At 38.6% G+C, this 22,738-nt stretch overlaps 2 protein-coding genes across 2 annotated transcripts; both read right to left on the bottom strand.

Annotated features, from left to right (window-relative positions):
- Window positions 1-75: 75 nt before the first annotated feature.
- Window positions 76-5,122, bottom strand: LOC149962311 (putative pyridoxal-dependent decarboxylase domain-containing protein 2). Its single transcript, XM_090179725.1, has 18 exons — window positions 4,967-5,122; window positions 4,659-4,732; window positions 4,532-4,591; window positions 4,375-4,470; window positions 4,157-4,309; window positions 3,836-4,097; window positions 3,565-3,771; window positions 3,426-3,497; window positions 3,212-3,367; window positions 3,010-3,138; window positions 2,778-2,942; window positions 2,608-2,713; window positions 1,593-1,651; window positions 1,407-1,519; window positions 1,098-1,341; window positions 843-1,035; window positions 584-757; window positions 76-442 (listed from the first exon to the last, which is right to left on the bottom strand). The coding sequence occupies exons 1-18, from the start codon at window positions 5,051-5,053 to the stop codon at window positions 420-422; spliced, it is 2,373 nt and encodes a 790-aa protein (XP_090035851.1). The 5' UTR covers window positions 5,054-5,122; the 3' UTR covers window positions 76-419.
- A 216-nt stretch (window positions 5,123-5,338) lies between these two features.
- On the bottom strand, window positions 5,339-8,185 carry LOC149962310 (major facilitator superfamily domain-containing protein 6-like). Its single transcript, XM_090164447.1, has 3 exons — window positions 8,104-8,185; window positions 7,974-8,038; window positions 5,339-7,240 (listed from the first exon to the last, which is right to left on the bottom strand). The coding sequence occupies exons 1-3, from the start codon at window positions 8,183-8,185 to the stop codon at window positions 5,339-5,341; spliced, it is 2,049 nt and encodes a 682-aa protein (XP_090020573.1).
- Window positions 8,186-22,738: the final 14,553 nt, after the last annotated feature.

The following is a 22,738-nucleotide window of genomic DNA, read 5'->3' as shown; positions in this document are numbered from 1 at the left end:
TTTGTGTCTTGGGGTACAATACAACCCTTCATTCAATATCGAAATATTTATATTTATTATTTATAAAACAGAACAATTTATAAGTTTACATAAAAATAATACAAGGTAGAAAATTTACCTAAATAATAATTTAAAGGTTATCATAAAAATTATATGATCAACTGCGGTTTTATTTATAAACTAGTTTGTTATAGGAGGGGGCATCGAGATATTTTTTGTACATAGGTTAGAGTAAGACTAGAAAATAAAGCACTAACCCTTACATTAAAATAAATCCAATATGAAGCTTTAAAATAACTGTAATGGCATTTTTATGCAAACAAAAAACTATATAAGATGGCAAATGATAACATAACTCAACCAAAAACGCGGTTTCCTTCCCCAAGTCTTTTTACGTGTAGTATTAGACTTATTTTATATTAATTTGCGGGGTTAAATATTTCTGTAAACAAAAGAAAAAATGTGATAAAACAAAACTAGCTAATTTTGAGCGTGTTAAATAAATTCAATCATTACAAAAACTACTGTCTAAAATTATTTATACTTTGTATATTGTGTTCTTTCCTAGACTAAGTTTATTTACCTACAGAGGGTTCAGCAGCTTTACCATTTTGTAGCAAGTCTAGTTTCTCTTGTTCCGATTCTATAGGATTTATAATTAAGTGTTGCTTCTCTTCTTCGGGCACATCAGAGTTCTTATTCCCTTTTTGTATTTGCATATGATATTTGTATATATTTTCTGTGGTTTCAATAACTCCTAAAAAAAGCATTAGTTTAGATTAGAGCTATCATTAAATTCCACCCAAAATTAAAAGATAACTTCAATTTTATAAATTATTTACCCGAGGCTAAATTGAAAGATCGTCCTTTGATAGTTGAATCAGTTTTGGGAGACCACCAATTCACAAAACTACCAACGATAGGTACATGTCGTAAAATGCCTTCCTGCATGAGTTTCTCCACATTCTCTTTTTCAAGTTCTTTACTCGCTTCTTCAATTCCAATACGAACCATTTCACCCATTGACTCTATATACTGATAAACAAAAATTGATTAAAAGTCTCAGTTAATGAGAATTACGTGTAATTAATTCATACCTTAGATGATTCCTCAACTTCAAGTCCATTTGTCAATACCAGACTCATGAGCTCCTCAGTATCCAAATCATCTGTTACCATTCCAAAACGCACACCAAGGATACCATCATCTCCTTCACCCAAAGAAAATGCAGAATCTGTAGACTTTAGTTTATCAACCAATTCAGAATTTAACCGATTAATTTCATTTTTATCGCTGTCTGTAAGCTCATTTAATCGTCCAACAAGTACCGATGGAATGTATCTGGGGAAAGGAAAAAATAGCTTTTCAATTTCTGCAGATGTTTAAAAAACAAGTTATTCAAATACCTAACAGCTCCCAAGCCTGCCCAGGTGGTTATATCGACAACTTGCAAATTGGCATGTGATTCGACTAGTCTATGGAAAACTTCTTTCTGTTTCACTGTGGCGTTTAGTATTGCCTAACATGATTAGAGGAGTTTAGTTAAAAAATTAATTTAAACCTTACAGCTAAAATATATTAACACTACTTACAAGTTGCTGTAGTAACCAGTTATGCAAGTCATCAATGTCTTCTAATGTTGTGCTCATAGCTAAATAAATAAAAGTATTTTAAGATAGCTTGAACTTAGATTTATGGGATAAGCCTAATGAGTAATTAAGAGCTTAGGAGAAAAATAGGTCCAAGGCTTAAGGACAATCCCGAGTCCCAGGCTTAAGAACAATTGAGAGTCCAAGGCTTAAGAACAATTCAGAGTCCAAGGCTTAAGGACAATTCAGAGTCCAAGGCTTAAGGACAATTCAGAGTCCAAGGCTTAAGGACAATTCAGAGTCCAAGGCTTAAGAACAATTCAGAGTCCCAGGCTTAAGGACAATCCCGAGTCCCAGGCTTAAGGACAATCCCGAGTCCCAGGCTTAAGGACAATCCCGAGTCCCAGGCTTAAGGACAATCCCGAGTCCCAGGCTTAAGGACAATCCCGAGTCCAAGGCTTAAGGACAATCCCGAGTCCAAGGCTTAAGGACAATCCCGAGTCCAAGGCTTAAGGACAATCCCGAGTCCAAGGCTTAAGGACAATTCAGAGTCCAAGGCTAAAGAACAATTCAGAGTCCAAGGCTAAAGAACAATTCAGAGTCCAAGGCTTAAGAACAATTTAGAGTCCAAGGCTTAAGGACAATTTATAGTCCAAGGCTTAAGGACAATTTAGAGTCCAAGGCTTAAGGACAATTTAGAGTCCAAGGCTTAAGGACAATTTAGAGTCCAAGGCTTAAGGACAATTTAGAGTCCAAGGCTTAAGGACAATTTAGAGTCCAAGGCTTAAGGACAATTTAGAGTCCAAGGCTTAAGGACAATTTAGAGTCCAAGGCTTAAGGACAATTTAGAGTCCAAGGCTTAAGGAAAATTTAGAGTCCAAGGCTTAAGGAAAATTTAGAGTCCAAGGCTTAAAGACTTAAATGCCAAAGCTTCAAGACCAAGGTCGAAGTTTACAGAAAAACCAAAGTACTAAAACTCGTTTCAAGATTAAAATTTTTTAACGATAAAGCATCTTACCATGTGCAGACTCAAGCGGGGAAAATCGTATGGCAAAGCCATTCTGCTCCAATTCAATGATATCGAGTTTTACAGTGGGCATATCACGCATCAAAATTTGACCTAACTATAAAAACGCTTAAATTACTCAAACATCAGTTAAAATTCTGTGTTAAAAATTCAATAACTACCCATGAATTTAAGTTATCAAAATAAGGCGGATTCCTCTTTGTGACTTTCGCGTTGATATTATCTCCTTCATTTGTAATCGGAATGGCCGTGTTGTTATTATTGGCATTGCCATCATCAGGTACATATTGAAACAACACTACTGGAACTAAAATGTCAAACAGAAGCTACAAAAAAGAAAATAAATTAATTATTCTATTTCATTTTATATTATCACAAATTTTGTCAGCTTACATTTGTGCTAAATGGTTTATTCATCACATCTTCGACAGAATAAGTTTGGCCTTCCTTTGATTTCAGTCGTTCGTTTCCGACTATCGCTATTCTGGGTGTTTGTTCCAATTTTATCAGTAACCGTTCACTCTTAAATGATAGAAATACAAATTTAGAACCTGAAAAAAAAACGTAATAAACTAGAAAATTTAAGCAAAATTACCAATTGAAAACAATTATGGATTCTGCTCACAACACCATCGTGTCCCAACGTCTGAAGAACTGTCCACAATGGAATGCAATTTAAACGGACCTGAAGATTTAATGAACTTAAACCCGCAGCATGTACCGATGTACTTTCAACGGCTTTGAACAAAGTCTGAGGAAAATGGACAAGACTTAAATTAAAATTCACAGTCATAAAAAATAATATCTACCACAAAAGGCAAAGCGGGAATTCCCAGCCAAATTCCCAAAGAAATCGTCATACTATCACCAATTCTTGCAGGCTATTTAAAAGAAAATTACATTATTGGCATTGCTAAAATTACAGGATAATAACTTAAGTGTACAAACCAAATTTGGCACTGAAACCAAGGCCAAAGCTGCTAAACTAAAACCTTCAACATGAAGCCAGATATCGTTGGTTTTGCAAATTTCTTGCAGGCGATTTAAAGTATCAACTTGGCCAGTAACAGGAGAGCCAGCATTGGCTACTAGTAAAAGTGGAGTACGAGCTGCAGCAAGATCTTCCTGAATTGTTCGTTCCAGAGCGGCAATATCCTGAAACATTTCATTTATATTTTACTTTCGTTTATTTAATTTTTATTAATATCCAATAAATTACCATTTTATTGCTGCTTCCAAAAACTGTGTTACAAGGCACAATGCTGAGACAAGATAATGGCAAACCCAGCTGCGTGCAGAGGAACTGGCCCAAGTTAGGTTTAGCTGCTTGGCTAATGTAAATCACAGGAGGACGTGCGTATAAAGCTTCGTATCCTTCTGAAGCGTATCGATTTGCGTATTTAAGATGCAAAACCATTCGGCAAATACGCAATAAACCTTCGCGACTTTCCTCATGAAGATAAGATGATGAATCAAAAAATCTGTAACAAAAAATTAGTTAATACACTTTAAAAAAAACTTTCAAAAGGCAAAATTTTACCTCATAAGCCTACAAATCCACAAGCCAGTATCTGATGAAAGCCTCGTTGCTAGTTTTCGAAGCTGCCTCGAGTCCAGCGTAGATATATAAGCTGCTAACGAATGAGACATGATCGATGCTTTAGATACTTCGTCCAATTGTCGAAGTGAAGAGCTAGAGGATAAAATTAACTAAGTACTTATCAATATGCAAATAAACAACAAATGTTAATTACTTACCCACGGGATCTTTCCAAAGAACCTTGACTCATTTCATCCTCTGTATCAATAATTAACCTCTCTAAGCTCTGATGAATTTCGCTTAAATTTATACCCCTATAAAAATTTTACTTATACATTACTCAAGATATGTAAGAATGTAAAATAAATAAATTACCCAGGTTGTAAGGGTCCCGGTACATAGTGCTGATCTCTGTTTTCATTACTTCCGGGATGCCTATTTTAAATTAACAATTTATATTTTAGGATAATGTTTAGATATTATTTAGTGAGAATTATCATACATTTTTGATGACTGCAGCGTGTTAATGCTTTCTTGGGCAAGTTCAGTTATATCTTCCATTTGACTCTTAGTCGCCTATTTAAAAATTGGGATCAAATTCCAAATAACGTTTGAGAGCTTTTTGACAAATGACGCAAAACCCGCCCATTTAAAGGGAATTTGTTTTACATTTAAATTAGAGGCCAAGTCTTAACCGTACAAAATGTTTTATATTAAGTTAAAAAAGGTTGGCACCTTATTGCCAATTTATAACATACCCAGAAAAATTTCATATTACAACCAAACAATTGTATTTTGTTATTAACTTACTTTAGAAGTTAAATCTGAAACGTTTTTATCGACATTTTGATTTCCTTCCACCGGCGAAAGTGACTCGATCTGAACGGAATCCGCCATTTTCACTTCGCCAAAGAGCGACGATTCGTCAGTGGACACGTCGAAGGAAACGCGTATCAAAATATTTGCACCTGTCAGTGTTTTTCTATTCGTAAGAGTCCCCAATCCCCATCATACCATTACCTCATCGACCAATCAATGTCGTCCTCTTCAAAATTAGTAAAATTCAAACTACTATTTACTTTTTTTACAACAATAAATTTTAATTCAACAAAAATATGATTTATAAATTTTTTCCCATAAATTTATGATTTAATAAACTGTAAAAATAGTTAAGAATGACTATTACGATCCCGCTTCCATTTCATCGCTACTATCCACACTGAATAAAGTTACATTTTCACCGTTAGTAGCATCATCTAAGTTCAATTGGCGCCTTCGAGGTTTAACTCCACAGGTGAAGAAACATGCAAACAGAATAATACCCCAAACAAATGCAACGACACTCATAGACCAAAATAAAATTAGAGGATTATACATATTATATAGTGTACCACTTAAGATGGTTCCGATTGAATAACCTACAACATAGTGAAACGAACTTAAAACAAGCAAAATCTGTTGCTCTTTTTTGTCATCGTAGCTACGTTTTACATGAATGACAATGCCTTTCCAAAATAAAACACTACTAAAACAGTGTACAATTTGGGTAAAAACTATTCCCCATGAAGTGTAAAGTGCAGTAAAAAATACAAAACGAACGCCATATGTTACAACTCCCAATATAACAAGCCCATTTCGGGACAAACGCCTTTGCACTTTCATGACTAGAAATTTGCCAATAGCCTCTGAAAAATAAGCTAATGCAATGGCACATGACACGGCAAATTGGCTACCACCCATATCCTCAATATACCACGGCACAAAATCGTGCGCACAGGCGTATAAAATACCATTTACAATAGCGGTTATAACTAGTAAACACGAAGAAGATGTGCCAAAAAAGTATCTAATTATGGAGGAAAAGTCTCCGTAGTAGTAAATTGGCTGCCCTGTGGGCAATGTAAGATTTTTGGTTCGATAATTTACAACTGAATGAAATGGCTGCGGGAAAAAACTAACAGTAACTAAGGTAATGCCAAGTAAACACCCAAAAACATAGAAATTAAAGTGGTAGCTGCCAAATGGGATACCCTGAGTCATGTAACAATAATAGAAATTTAGTAGGCCCACTAAAAACACAACAATAGACGTCGTTATTGGTATGTAAGACAAGTGGCGCTGATGACTTTCTGTATAGTCAATTTCATCTAGGTAAGAAAACCAAGAGGTACTAGCTAATTTCTCAACAGGAGAGCAGAAAATTTCTCCAAGCACTAAAATAAAGGCTATCATCAGGAAACATCCAAAATTAGTTTTTACAGGCCATAAACCTTCAGTCAGGTACAACTTTTCATTATCAACAGCCATTGATGGAAGATTATTAAAAATACTGTTGTTAATGTAGCGTTTTACAATTTTTGGATATCGAGCTTGATAAAAATTGTATGGCCACGAAATAATGGGATGTCGACGGTGCTCTTTCACAGGTTGCATAGGAATATTACGGTAATTGTCAATCTTTGGAGGAATGTAACCATCAGGTAAATGTTCGTAATAGCCGATCGTTTCAGTGGTAACATCAAAATCTGTGTTGTACACATCAGATTCAGTTGGAATCATTTGAGTATTTGTAAGTTGTATCGCACGAGTGGGTTTTAGGGGACTAGTTGTACTCTCAATTAGCGGCGTTGTTACATTAAAAGTTTCTGAAACTAATGGAACTGTAGGTAAACTTGACTGAGGGTGACTAGTTAAACTCTGACTAGAGTAGTTTCGAGGAATTAATAAAGCATCGCATGTAGCTGGTTTATGATAAAGACAAGAATTTGTTGGCAAACTAACAAATAGAAGGATAAAATATGTTCCCATAGTTAAAAATATGCACATAACCATCGATAACTTCTTCTGTGTACATAGTCCAGAGCAATATAAGACACTGGGTGCCGCAATTCCTCCAATTAGAGTTTGTAGACATCGTAATAATCCTGCTTGGAATGGTGAAAATCCCAAATGTCGTAGAAATACCGTTAAAAATGCATAGATGGTAGTTTTACCAGCACTAAATAGAGCAAAAAATAAACTGGCGGTTAATATCGCTTTGGATACGTCGTACTGCATCATGAAGGTCAAGTTGACAGGCACAGGCTTAATTTAAAAGGTTTCCAGTTACTACTATGTTACACTTGCTAATTGTTTTGAAATGGTTTTATAAAACGACATATAGATATCAAATAAAACTTAAAAGGCTATCAAAATTAATAGTTATTTCAAACTAAAACTGGCAGCGCTGAAGGCTTTTGGCGCAACACTGTCCGAGAAGTCGGAAAAGCAATCATCCATTTTAAATTTATGATTGGCTTAGATTAAATTCATCTGTCAAGAGTAGTGTCAGTGCTACATAACGCAACGTCACCCATGCTTTTTCCCATATAGAAAAAAACGCGCCTAAAATGGCGGCCATGGCCAAAGCTACGAGGTGATACGCCACATTGAATTTTGAGATAAAACCGGGAACCGGACGACGAAAAGCTTGCGTTTTTAGTTTGCTATGGACGGAATGTCGTTAAATGTTTGTTGTTGTTGTTGTTGTTTGTTTGACGTGGAAAACGACGACACAGTAGATGGAGCTGCGAAAAATAATTTATATAATTGACAATACCGGGATTCGAACCCAGATTTCTGGCCGCATAGTTTCGAAAACCGACGCAGTGCCGTTAATTTCCGCCCCTCAGACCAACCCCCTTAAAAGGAGAGTGACCGAAAAAATACAACTTGGTCTCATCTAGGAGGATGAATATTCCTAGGTCTCATCATGGAGGAATAATAGCAGGAGAATTTTTGTCGAGGGAAGCTATGATTTGACCCGTGATTTGAGTACCCCACAAGTGGGAGAGTGGGGTGGGTTGAAAACGTGGGGAGCACCATCTAGATTAAAAGAAATACCTGGAAAGAAAAAACTTAAATTACTAATAAATTTAAATTATACATTAGTAATTAAATAGTCTTACTTCTTTCAATTCTTCTTTGCTGCACCTTGGTAGGTCTTTTTGAAATTTTCATTTTGTGATAATTATGATCGCTCAGCTCCATAACTACTATAACAAAATTTCTTGAAATATAAAAAAATTTAAAACTTCTGAGAAACCGTTACACGTTTTCAAACAACGCGTTATTTATTTTAGTGGATCACTTCTTTTAGTTGTGGAGAGATGGCGCGAAGTCGCGTTACGAACAACCCGCTTGACAATCCGGTACCTGGATAACCCTTTTTTTTTACACCCCCCTTACTCTCCCGTTTGTGGGAGTAACTTGTTACGGATGGGGGCCCAGAATCATCAGACAAAAGTCCTCCTGTTACTATTCCTCCATGGTCTCATTCGATAGAACTCTTTGACGCGCACGCAGTGCCGTTAATTTCCGCCCCCTCTGACCAACTCCCTTAAAGGGAGAGTCATCGAATGTGCAAGTTTCAGCTCTGTCAGGTAAACATGGCTAGGGCTTTTGCTACAGGCCCTTAAGCTGCAAAGTATGCGACCTTGGGGACAGAATCTCCATCTTGCCCTATTCTTAGTACATAAATACATTCTTGCAATAATATGATTTATGCAGTTGTTGATAATCCATATTAAATATCTGCTCTAAGAAAATACCAATTTAATCACCGAGATATTGGAGATAATATAAAATTCGAGAATGACATATTCTATTAATTTCTGTTCTGCAAAATTACATTCATGGGTATTTTTTTAATGAATTTTCGAATTTACATGAATTTTGGTGCCTAAACTACCCAAATGTTTGATATAAATTTCCTAAAATAAACACATTTGAATCCCATTTTAAGAATTTCTTTAAATCATATTTCCACTAATTTCAATAATTTAAAAGAATTATGTTCGTCATGTTTTGCTTACCTATTTCACCTTTGATACTTTCCGTCTATCTAACGATAGGAAATCACATGGCCTCAACAGCTTTTATATTGGTTTGCCCACCCGGGTATGCTGAGGGTGGGTGGTGGCCACTCTTTAACATAGGATGGTAAATTATATATCAAACGATAGGAAATCACATGGCCTCAACAGTTTTTGTATTGCTTTGCCCACCCGGGTCTCCTGAGAGTGGGTGGCGCCCAAGTTTTAATCCTTCAACTTAGGATGGTATTTTATATATCTAACGCGGGATCTAATGATAGGAAATTACATGGCCTCAACAGCTTTTATATTAGTTTGCCCACCCGGGTCTCCTGCTGGTGGGCGGCATCCACTCTTAAACTTAGGATGACAATTTATATAACAAACGATAAGAAATCACGTAGCATCAACAGCTTTTGTATTAGTTTGTCTACCTGTGTCTACTAAGGGTGTATGGGTTTGGGTTTGCCCACTCGAATACACTGATGTGGAACTAATATTACGGCCTAGGCCGACTTGTTAATATTTAAAACGCTACAAAGACCAGGACAGTAAAATGTCAGCTGACTCTGCATGGTTCAAAAAGTTTTCAAACTGCTAACAATAGGCGAGAAGGTTAAATTGCCAGTAGTATTGATTGGGTTGGTTGTAAACTTTGTCACCGATGGGTACTCTTTGAAAATACGCCATTGCTCAATACGGTCAACTTTGAAGAAATAGATGATACGACTCCATATATCTGTAACTTTTGTACCATCGAGCATACTCAATCTTTGCTACAGACAGAAATTGATCTCATTAAATTGGATACCATTTCTCTGCACCGCTCGGAACATTCTTGTTTGGAAACCACTCTTCAAAATACCATAACTAACATAATAAAAATAAGTATGACAATTAACGAGATTTACAACCAATCTGATTTTCATAGTTATTGCGTAATCAAGATGTTTTTTGAGCACAGAGCCCTCTAGTGTCTAAAATATGCGAGACTTCCGCTAAGCCGAAATATCGGGGCTGCGTTCAGATACGCTCACCGGTGAGTCCGCTGAGTCACAGGTGACACCGGTGTTTTACTGAACGGCATTTTAATTTCGGGTTTTGACGTCACGATAGTCATCGGTGAGACACCGAAGTCACCGAAATAATAGTCGGTTTTTCCGATGACTGACGTCATTACTGACGTAAAACTACTATTAATGCTACGCTATTTTAAAAAACACCGATGACTGAATAAAAGCGTTCAGCAACTTACGACGTCATTATGACGAAAAAGCTCATCGGTGGAAAATATAAATCCACAGGTTTTTTTCCGTTGACTGTTTCTGAACGTACCCCTGGTTTCCGATAGATAGGCGGAATATGAGGCTAAAATGATAAAAATTAAAAACGTTTTTCTCGACGCCACGAGCTCATGTTTTTTATCACGCGTGATTCGCACGCGGGCTTCGCAACAAAGCCAAAGCCCCTCGCGACTCCAGAACGTTCTCTCCGATATTAGGCTTACATTTTTATGTAGTCATCCAAAACGGTAAGTCGCGAGTCCAAGTCACAGCTTGAAGAGAGTATCAGGGCCGAAAAAAGGTTCGGTTAGTAAATTAGCATTAAAGCAATAGGAAGTGTCATACTTATTGTTATTATGTTACTTATGCTTTAACTTTTGTACCACCGAGCATACTCAATCTTTGCTACAGACAGAAATTGATATCATTAAATTGGATACCATTTCTCTGCACCGCTCGGAACATTCAGCTAATGAGAGACTTGTATCATTGTAAACCACTCTTCACAATACTAATGATGAAATCTCCCGCTGTAGCTCCACGTCAGTGTTAAATCTCCAAACTAAACTCACTGCCTTTGAAAAGTCCAATACGGGTAAAATAGACAGTACGTCTTTCGGCCTTAATCTCTGCTGAGACGTCAACTGTTAAAATGGATTTGGACTCTTCTATTGCTGATGTTGTTCTCAATAAACCAGTGGAGGATACAGAAAAAACTCAGGGGCGGGGGCGCTAAAAGACATCTTGAGTTATTGGTGAAATAACAAATCACATGATGCAAAGCTTAAGAAAACTTTATTCAAACCTATGCAAGTACAACTACTCGACTGACGAGTATCCGCCACTGCAATAAACTAACTTTCGTTCTTCAACAGCACGAAGCTGACTCTCTGGAAAAATACAGTCCGCGTTTTGCTCCACTGCTAAAGTAGTTGAAAAGCTTTCTGAGACCAAGACGTCGTTGTCTGCCACCATAGATTCTGCCTGTGCTTGGTCTGTCTCTGTCATCTCGCGTTTGAACAATGTGCTTCTTTTCGGTTTCTCAGAATCCTCCCCAACTGGTGACCAGACAGATGTTGTTAACCTTATATCTTAGTGTGGTATATCCAACTTCCAGTGGCGGCCTAAGGGGGGGGGGGCGGTCCGCCCCGGGTACCAGGGCAGCAGGGGGTGCCATCAGAGAAGCTCGAGGGGGGGGGGTGCAAATCAGAACGATTAAACTTGAAGAAGACGGACCCGTGAAAACTTCTGCACGGTCCTGGGGGGTGTCACAAAACACTGCCGCCGCCCCGGGGGCCCAGCCTTCTTAAGCCGCCACTGCCAACTTCGTCAGGTCGTTCCGGCTTGGTCGTACTGTTCCACCCGCTGGCTCTCGGCCACGTCCTATCAAGGTAGTGCTGGAGCTGCCTCCCAATAAGGAGATGATTTTATCCTTCATCCGCCAGCAGCAATTGGCCGACAACTCTTTTCCCTTTGCTGCCCACTCTGATTGCACCCCAAATCAGCGTAGCCGTTTTGCCAAAGCCAAGGAAGAACTTAACTTGAAGATTAATGCTGGTGAACATCACTGGGTCATTCGCTACTTTAAAGAGAAAACCAGCACCACCCATTCAAGCCCTCTTTCCTCTTGCGTGAATGGTGCCGTCACATTCCCCCGCGTCTTTGTGGACTTTCATCTCATCATCATGCTAGCTCGCAACAATTTGCGTTCCATAAACCTCAGCCGGCATCGTTTCAACAATTTCAACGACCCCCTTTTCCGAGCTCACCAGGACAGTTTCCTCCTTATTGACCTACTGCGTGTGCCACTCCGAATTATGTGTGATATTTACCAATCCTCAAAGCCTTCACCTCTCCAATCAACTCAACTCTGGACTTATCCTCGCAAGCCTTTCGTCTATCTCGGTCTGCCTACGTTCAGTGTCTTTCGGAACAGCTATCAACTCTACGCCTCCCGATCACTAACTCTCTTCTAGTTTCGTCCACTTGTCCGTCCATTAGTACTTCCCCTAGTGTATCTTATGCTCTTTTGTGTAATGCTGGTAGTTTATCGGGCTATAAAACTGAACTGACGAGCTTAACTCATTGGTTTTAAAATATAAAGTTTCACTCATTGCTGTCACTGAAACCTGGTGGAACAAGGATATATCACGCGCTGAACTGAACTTACCTAGTTTTTTACAGTTTCACCATGACTGTGTTAGGGACCCTTTTGGGGGTGCTTGTCGCCCTCACGGAGGTGTTGCTCTGTACATCCTCGAGACCTGACAAGTTCGTCCTTTTGACTTTTGGTATATTGCTATAGATAGTTCGATAGGAACTGATCTCCATGGTGTTGAATCGGTCATGGTCCAGGTTATCACCCCTGATCTAACTATTGTTATCTGCGTTTTATATCGTTCAAATAATGCCCATTACCACAACAACGCCTTTAGGATTTCGACGTTTGTTCCAGTTAGTAAGCCTAAACGTAGAAACTTTTTCAATCGCTGTTCTACCTTAAGCTAAGCAGCGAAGTCTACAACTTGGTGTCGCCTGGCTCAGTCGAAAAAACGTCTCGCTCCCCAGGCGATTATGTCCAATCGTGTTGCTTCGTATCGTAAGGCTCGCAATGGCTATACTAAACTCTTGCGCAATTTGCGAAGGAAATCTGAGTCTACTCTTTTTAGCCTTATCAAAGACAACCCTAAATCGTTTTATTCCCACATCAATATGTTTCGTATTTTTTTTTTTTTAGAAGCTCGTTACGAGCCATTGTGACGGGTGGGACAATACAATCCGCTCGTCCATTTGATTAATCAGGTGCGAGATATGTGTTACGGCCACGCCAACGGGGGGATACTTGGGGATAGGGTTGGGACACCCGTGGCGGAAGTATGACAACCACCCGTTGTGGGATTAGTGGTCGTCCTCACACGGCCATCCACAAACTCTGCCTCCCGGACGCCTGGGATTACAGGATTGAGCCACTACTCCCGGCTTTAACGAATTTCCCGTTATTAATTGAAGTTAAAAAAACCCGATGGTTTTTTTACAGCTTCCACATTGGAGGTTGCCAATGTCTTTAATCAGTATTTTGCTTTTGCGATTCAACCTCTGCCCTTTGTCCCTGTTGCCCCTAGTACTGTGCCTCTTTCTGCTTTTGATAAATTTACCCACACCCAGCCAGATATTGTTCACATTCTCAAAAAACTAAAAACAGACAAATCACCTGGTTCTGACGGCATTCATCTGCTTTTGTAACGTAATTGCGCCCCTTCTCTTGTTTTCCCCCATTACCTTCACATTTCGATCTCGTTTTCGAACTGCACTTTTCCTCCTTCCTTGAAAGAGGCGATTATCACTCCAATCCACAAAAAATTTTCCCGTAATCTCGCCCCCAACTTTCGTCCAATTTGTGTTTTAAACCAAGTTTCTAAATTGCCTGAAATCTTAGCTCATGAGTAACTCAGAAGTTTCCATTCTTAAGACCAACATGGATTTCTTTCGAAACATTCTTGTCTCTCCAACCTCTTGTTTGCTACGAACCATTGGTCTAGTTGGCTCGATCGAGGGTTCGCCGTGGATATTTATTTTTCTTGATTTTGCTAAGGCATTTGATTCACTTCATCATGCCGCTATTCTTTCGGCTCTTAAAGACGCGGATGTCTGTGGTTATGCGCTTTCTTGGCTAACGGATTACCTTTTTTCTCGCAAACAGCGTGTTGTGGTCCACGGCGAAGTTTCTGATTGGGCCGATGTCCACTGTAGTGTCCCCTAAAGGCTGTCGCACACTACAGAAAAAAATCTTGAAATTGGTACTGGCATCAAAACTAGGAGGAAGCACTGCTACAAAATACACGAGACCAGGAGTGCGCGCGCATCCGTTTGTTTTGGTTTCGTATTGTAGATATTACGTTTTAATTTGATTTTCTAGACGTATAACTGTTATATAATTTAGTGAAACATTCTTATTTGATAAAGCTGCGTAGTTAGAATTTACTAAGGTAAGAAAAAATACTAAATTATTTGCTATGGATATAAGAATATTACGTCAAATCGGTCACATCCGTACCGTTTTCTAATAAAATGGACATAATATCATTTTCTGCCATGTTTTTACTGACCGAATACGGATAACAAATAAACCCTTTCGAAATAAAGAAATATCCCAACACGCCGGTGTTTCAAAAGTTGTCTAATATTTTCTTGCTCCCAATTGGTTGAAGAGATAAGGAATGCCGTGACGTCAGAGCGGTTCTCCGAGAGGAGCGACAAAAAGTTGAGACTAGTTGAACTCGGTACGGGTGACGGATTTCGTCCGAGCGCGTGATCGCCGGTATCAGACTCATATTTTACTCGCATAGTGTGCGATATACATCGCCGATAGCAGCGCTGGTTTTGGTACCAGCAACTGTTGCCGGTACGGGAAACTACATAGTGTGCGACAGCCTTAAGACTCTGTTCTTGGCCCCCTTTTGTTTAGTGTGTTAATTGACTCCCTCCCTGACGATGTTCGTGATGCGTTCGTTGCCCTTTTTGCCGATGACACTTACAAGTTTCAAGTTTATTGTTATTTCATGGTAAATTTACAATATGTGGTTACGGGCCAAGTCATGAGTGACTTATAGCCCGTTTTGTAAATATGCAATTATTTTGTTATCAACATATAATAAATAGAATGCAATAAATGAGTAAATTTAAAAATAACAATTACCAAACAAAAGTAACAGGGAAAAAATGTTTTTAGATTAGGTCATTTAACAATAAATTTTAAAAAAAAATTTTAACCGACGCAAGTGATTTGAGATTTTTTACTTCCGAATAAACTTCATTAAATAATTTGACACCAGCATAGAAAATTGAGAGTATTTTTTTTGAATTTTACACAGAGGTATTTCTAAATGTATATTTGATCGTGTATTTGTTATAGCTGTATTAATTTTAAAAAATGGGTTAAAATCACTTGTTGCGTTTTTGTAGACTACCCGACGTGTTACACACCGATTTTGTTCAAACTTGGGGCATTGGTAGACCTTCTTGTAACTTGAAAAATCCTAAAGGGAATTTATTCAATGGGCAACGTTTTACCATGGCAACGAAAAATGTTTTTGATAACAACAAATGGAAATTTTCCCATTGAAAATAACATGGGATTCTGACCGATTCCTAGGACCCCCCTGTGAAAAATGTTAACAAATTTAAAAATTTCAAAAATGCCAAAATTTTAAAAATAGATAAAAATTAATAAAAAAAAACATCAAAATTGATCAACTTTTGATCAATTTGAGGTCAAAATCCCATGTTATTTTCAATGGGAAAATTTAATATTTTGTGTTATCAAAAACATTTTTCGTTGCCATGGCAAAACGGTTGCCCATTGAATAAATTCCCTTTCGGATTTTTCATGATACACGAAGGTCTACCCCCCGAGTTTGAACCAAATCGGTGGGTTACACTTCGGGATGTCTCCTTGTAAGTAATTTAATTGTATCAAGTCCATGCCCCACTGCCTGTATCTACAATCTGATCTCGATGCTGTTATTGATTGGGCTGACTCGAAGGGGCTATCTTTCAACATCGATAAATGTTCCGTTCTACACCTTGGCAGAAATAGCCCCAATCATGTATACAGGGTGTTTTAAAAGGTTATGCAAAAATTTTATGGAGTTGTAGGCGGTGAGATTAGAAGTATGCCTGTTTTTCCCCCATTATCCTACGATGAGTTAAAAGAGCGCCAGAGAGCTTCGAAGTGTGGCCTACTAGCCCCTGGAAGCAGGCTGCAACAAGCGCAACACCAAGCAGCAGGGAAATGCGATTTTAAGGGTACGATGAATTTGCGAATGCGTAGGAATTGAGATAAATAACAAAAAAAAAATGAGTAAATAAGAAATGTGCAATGAGTTTAATTAAACACAGAAGAACAAAGTAGAAAAATGTGTATTTTGTTTACTTTTTTACGCTGGTTACCTCGATTTGTTTAGTCCTTTTTTACTTATTACACGAAACCAAACCTTAATGTTCGCATTTCCCAGCAGCTTGGTTTTGCGCTTGTTGCAGCCTACTTCCAGGGGCTAGTAGGCCACACTTCGAAGCTCTCTGGCGCTCTTTTAACTCATCGTAGGAAAATGGGGAAAAACAGGCATACTTCTCAACTCACCCCCTACAACTCCTTCAAATTTGTGCATAACCTTTTGAAACACCCTGTATAAAATTAAGGGTGTTGTTCGTCGCTTTTTTTTTCATTCCAAACTATTTATAGATCCTTATGGTTCTCCCTCATTTTGATTTTTGTTCCCCTATCTTGCACCTCCACCTTCAATCGGACCTCCTCGCTCCCCAAAAAGCTCGGAAGGCTTTTGCGAAACTTCCCCGCAAAATTTCTAGTCTTCCAGCCCCTTATCGCCTAAGTTTGGTTCGTATTGACCCGGTCCATCTGCGCCACCGGGTTAATGACCTTTGTTTACTCCATGATTTTTTTATAACAATCTAACTCTAAATTTCGGTGATTTCTTTTCTCTCAATCTCTCCCAAACTAGAGGTCATTCCCTCAAGCTTTCCAGACCCCGAGTTTGTTCCACGCAGCGCCAAAATCACTTTTCGTCAAGTGTCATTAATGATTGGAACTCTCTTCCCCAAGCAATTATTTCTATGCCCAATCGCCACACTTTTCGCCGCCATGTATCTTCCCTTTTGCGTGACATAGATTCCCCTCAAAATCGTAATAAAATGGAATAAATTTTAATTTTGCTACTGTCTTCGCGTCTTTAACTCAACTGGCATGTATCGATCATAAAACAAAAGCCCGTCCTCATTTTTAGAGGCTTATTGAGCAGATGTTAAATAAATAAATAAATAAATAGATAATCAATGCCTCACTTTATTTTGAGATAAAACCAATCATGAAAAGCTTTCGTTTGACAATAATATCTTATTTATTTATTGAGTAAACATCCACCCGGAGTGGCCCACAAGGACTACTCATTTGAGGTCGACGTTAACAGGTCGTCTACACCGCATTTCATTGTTTCCGAACCAGATGTCTGGTCTGCTTTGTTGTCTTTTCCTGCCGGCTCAGCCGGTGGCCTGGATTCATTGACGCCCCAACATCTTAAAGACCTCACGGGCCCTAGTTCGGCAGTTTCAGGCCAATCCCTGCTGGAATCACTCACGAATCTATGCAGCCTGATGCTTGGAGGTCATGTTCAGCAAGACATCTGCCCAGTAATATTTTTATGGCGCCTCGTTGGGAACACTATCCACCGCTTGGTGGCTAAGCTCGGTTGTACAAGCATAATGCCGAAACTAGGACCACTCTTTCATCCGGTTCAATAGACGCTTCAATAAATCATCCTCGAAGGAAATCGCCAAGAAGTAATTTTTCCAAGAGCCAGTACCTACAAGGCACTGTTTATATAGTGCTTGTTAAAATAATGGAAATTTCCACCTTTACGGCAGCCACAAGCGTTCCCTTTTAACCAGGTAGCTTTTTTGACATATTAAGGCTTGGCAAAAACACGACGTTACAGGTGAAAAGTTTCCATTATTTCCACAAGCACTATATAAACAATACCTTGCGGGTCCTGGCTCTCGGAAATATTACTTCTTGGCGATATCTGGGAGGATGATTTATTTAAGTGCATATTGAGTTTTGGAGCCCGTGGTGATGCCGAAGCTGCCGCCCATGCTGCTTGGCGATATGTTAACCATAATCACCAAGGCCAAATAGTCTTGTTAAAAATCGACTTTCTTAACCCTTTCAATATGACCTGAAAAGCCGTTTCTTCGAATGCGTAAATAGGGAAATTCCGGAACTATACGTATTTCTTCGGCAAAGTTACAAGTCCCCGTCACATCTTGCGTTTGATGAAAATCGTATTGCATCTGAAAGTGGGGTGCAACAAGGTGACCCGCTTGGTCCAACCCTTTTCAGTATTCTAGTACAGAGTATAGCATCTCTCATGACTTCCGAATTAAAGGGAATATAATCTCAGGTATTTGGTGTGGAACACCAACGTTTGCCGTTCTTGCCTTTGGATTTAAAAATGTTTGGCGCCACTGTACAGGAAATTTGAAAAATTGAAAGGGTCTTCCAGCTTTTCTGTCCTCCAGCTTCAGTGTTGAATCTTTAAACCGGACGATTCTTCCGACATCTATAAAGAACTTAAATGACTCCGGTTTCGATGACGCACTTGCAAACTGGCTTGAGCTGTCCCATCAAGACCTTCCTTCAAGAGATCTTCAAGACTCGCAACGGGTGTGGGAGCGACCGCTAGTCGAAAAGGCAGTTCAAACTCTTATGATTTCGCCTTCAGACACACGGACTAAAGCTCGTATGCACTCGATAATGACCAAGGAATCCGGAAGCTGACTACACGACCTGCTATCTTTTTCCCTGGACACTTTACTAGACAACGACTCTTAAGATAATTGTCGGCCAATTAATAATATAAGGTATAAACAAAAACAAACCGATCCAGTGCTAATAATTAAAATTTTCAAACAATATCTCGAGAACCGTTAAGTTTAGAAACTTGGTTCCAATTAGAAACGTGTGCGCCATGAAATTTAAAGATCAAATAGCTTTTACCTCATTCCAACTTGGATTAATCACTGGATTATCATATATCACCTGGATATATCACTTCGTCAGTTTTCTGACCACAAATGGCTTTTACGACCCCCGCATCGCGTAGCGGGAAATTCTTGAAACTCCCGTAACAAACAAGAAACCTCGTGCTTTTAATAATAGGCCTAAAGACGTGTTTTGACATAAATTATTCTTTTGAGCATATCTTTAATCACTTCTACATCGCGGATACGTGCACCGTTTAACACCCATTTCAATATAATTTACTTTTCAATTATTAATAATTAATAACTCAATGACACGCATATTAAAGATCCAAGTCGTTAAGCCTAACCGCCGCTATTTTCAAAATTCCTATCGCAAGAAACGGAACTGGATTTCAAACGACTTCCGTCTTCCGTACTTTTATAGCCAAAATTTATATTTGCTGGCCGGGAGCACTTTCTTGAAATCACGTACGAACCATAGATACATGTATGGTATCAATAGATCGAGGTCTGTATGTTGGGCTGCAGCTCTCGAAATATTGTCAAATACAAGAATACAAGACAACGAGATGGCATACTAGGTGCATTACGCCAAATTTCCCTGGTCAATGTGTCAGTGGGGAAGTGCGCTTTAAAGGGCAACGCAAGCTCTGTACCCCCACTCGGTACTGGCGAAACCACGCAGAGTTTACCGTAAATTTGGCACTTTGCATACATATTCACACAAATGCCAGCTCACTTGCGTTGCCCTTTAAGAAGTGATAAAGCGCTACGAGAGTCTGTACAGATTTTAATATCTTTGTTAGGTAGTTCTTGGATGAGATTGCTAAAAATTCAAGTCTAGAAAAGGTTCATGTCCAAAATTAAGGCGGAGGCGATGTGGTTTTTGTTAGAGGTCGGGGACGGTTAATCATTATCCATGTTTAAATTGATTTTTTTCGGGAAAAAAAATGTAAACAAAGAAATTTACCGGTTAATATTTCGGAAAATGATTAAAAAACAAGTATTATTCGTAAAATTTGAGCTTTTATCGAAAAAAATGTCGTTTTTCCGATTAATTTTACAAATTTATCAAAAAATTAATCGGATAATACAGAAATATAAATTACTTGATCAAAACATTTTTCGAATAATTTTGAGAGCTTTATGTTCCGCAACTGGTGTGGTATGTTTAGCGGTTAGACGCCAAGAGTCATAGAATTGTTGGGTCGAAGTGGTGTCCCATGGGGGAAGAAGGCTGTATGTAAAGGTAGTGAGAGATGGTGAGTGTTCTCGAATCTGTTGAGGTGAAGCATATGTAACATAATTACTCATAAGTATGCCACTAGCTCTATTTCTTCACTAACGGTTTGTTTCACAGATATTGCGTCATCCGTACAATTTTACGTCATATTTGATGTCATATATGACGTCATCCAATCTCAATGCCGATTATGCCGTTGACCAATTAGCTCAACTTCTGATAAACTGACGGCCATTATTTTAGCGTGGAGGAATAAAACAAGTATACAGGAGTTGCGGAGAGTTGCGAAATCGGTTTCGTCAGTGACCGTGAACTCGCGCAAGACGGAGGGGTTCAAACGCGACTAACGCCAACTGCATACGAAATTTTGCAACTATTCTCATTTTATATCATTGTTTTCGCGTCGTCTGGTTTGTTTTGAAACATTTCTAAATTCTTTGCGCCTTTTTCCAAAATGACTCGTATTAGTTTGGAGGAATAAAAGCAACCAGACGACGCGAAAACAATGCTATAAAATGAGAATAGTTGCAAAATTCCGAATGCAGTTGGCGCTAGTCGCGTTTGAACCCCTCCGTCTCGCGCGAGTTCACGGTCACTGACGAAACCGATTTCGCAGCTCTCTGCAACTCCTATATACTTGTTTTATTCCTCCAAGATTTTAGTAAACAAACCGGTTTGAACAACCAAGGCTTAAAATGAACTACAATATAGTGTCAAGTTCTGTTAATGTAATTAATTTGCAAATTAATGAAGTTCTCGGAGGCTCACGTTCTAAAATAAATTTGCATTGTGAAATAAAAGAAGCGGGTTTATTCAAAAAATAGTTGAAATTCAGGTTGAGCTTTTCTGGCGCATCTACAAGTTTAGTTTGCAGATTCTTTTGATCCTAGGCCTAGCTCTTCTAGGCTTGATATGGGTTTTAATAACGCTGGTGGAATCTTGGGGTGGAATATCCCACTTCGACGATTTGTTCCATTTTCGGAAAGGGATCGCTTACTTGTCATTTTCCCCAAAGATAATCTAGACTACGTACCTTTTATTTTTCTAAATTGCTCATTATTTAACTTCATCCGCACAAACCGAGCGAGTTAATAAATTTCAATAAAGCTACATTGGGCTGACTAAAACTCCGACGCAAAAAATTCCTTCTCAATTTTGAGGTTTTCCATTGGCTTAAATAAATATGTTAATAGCCAATAGTGTGACTCCCAAAATTTGTAGGATGAATAAAAAGGTTATTTTTTACTGGTTCGTGGTGAAACAAACCGTTAGTCAAGATTTTTGAATGGAATAAAGGTACAGTGGCATACTTATGAGTAATTATGTTACATATGGTGAAGGGTGTAATGAAGGGGGTGAAGGGTGTAATGAAGGGGTTGAAGGCGATTTTCTATAGGTTGTCTATTGATTTCAGGAAGATGTTCGAGTGCTCGAGGACGAATATTGTAGTCGTATCTAGTTGTTTGTAATAGGGCCAGTTAAATAAGTTGTTTCTCTTGGAATCGGTTGGTGAGAGGGAGTATTCCTGTGGAGGGTGGAGATAGCCGTTGTACGAGGGTGGTTTTGTTAGCACTCGAGTAGAGCAGGGAAGCGTACTCTATTTTTGAGCGAATATATTGAAGGTAGATGGTTTATAGCCAGTACCCCCGCCAGGAATTTTTAACACACAGGCCCGGTCTGATTTAAAGACCCCCCCATCTATATTTTAATTTTGAAATGTCCGATTTTAAAGAATTTTCTTGACTATAGTTAAAATTTTAAAATTATGACACTAATATGTTAATTTAAACGTTTTCTTAGGAAAGATAAAATTTTCTGCCCTCGCAATTTAATCAAAGAATGATACTCTTCGATTAGAGCTTTTACCAAATTCGTCAACCACTAAATTCGGGTTTTCTTTTAAACAATTCGACAAATCCCGATTAATGGACAACGTAGCCAGATTTGAAAGTATAAATTCTCCCATAGTTGTTCGAAGACGTGTTTCTATTCTTTTCAGGGAACTGAAACTTCTTTCTGAGATGGTGTTTGCGACAGGAATGCATTGAACAACCTTGTAGTACTTAACAAGGTCAGGGAAGCCATCTTCCATGGGCATTAAATAGTGGAAGCAGTCGCTTACGCTGTTAAATTTTTTGGGGATAATTAGATTTCTCGCAATTTTAATTTGACTTTTTAAGGAATCAAGGTCGAAATGAAACCTATCGTATGTGTGAAAATGTGTTAGGATATCGATTTCGTTTAGGAAGTTCTCGGAGTTAGGGTCAGACGCCATGATACCATTATATAGACCAGAGTTTTCTAATAGCCGGATTTTCATTTCAGAAATAAATTTGTCTATTAATTCGAAATAGGTGAACCTCATCTGGTCTATTAGGGTTTTTGCTTCAGTTTCAGTGGTCCTCGTTGTAATTGTTACCACACTATGTTTAAATCTCCTGTTAGGGATAATTTTACTTTTACGTAAAGCTAATGGTTCGCTGTTACGGTCAGGTACTGCAATAAAAGCCGATTCCGCGATTTTAGTAGCTTCTTCCCAAATAGAATCAAAGCGTTCAGAGTTTCTACAATCTTCTAAGGTCTTGACAGTAGCTTGGCAAATGGCAACGGCTTCCGTAAAAATAACTTTGGAACTTTGTAAATATTC

The sequence above is a fragment of the Leiobunum rupestre genome, chromosome 1, assembly GCF_980474605.1.
Source record: "Leiobunum rupestre chromosome 1, qqLeiRupe1.1.hap1, whole genome shotgun sequence".
In the NCBI taxonomy this organism is placed as follows: Eukaryota; Metazoa; Arthropoda; class Arachnida; order Opiliones; family Sclerosomatidae; genus Leiobunum; species Leiobunum rupestre.
This window is presented reverse-complemented; position numbering and strand designations above follow the sequence as displayed.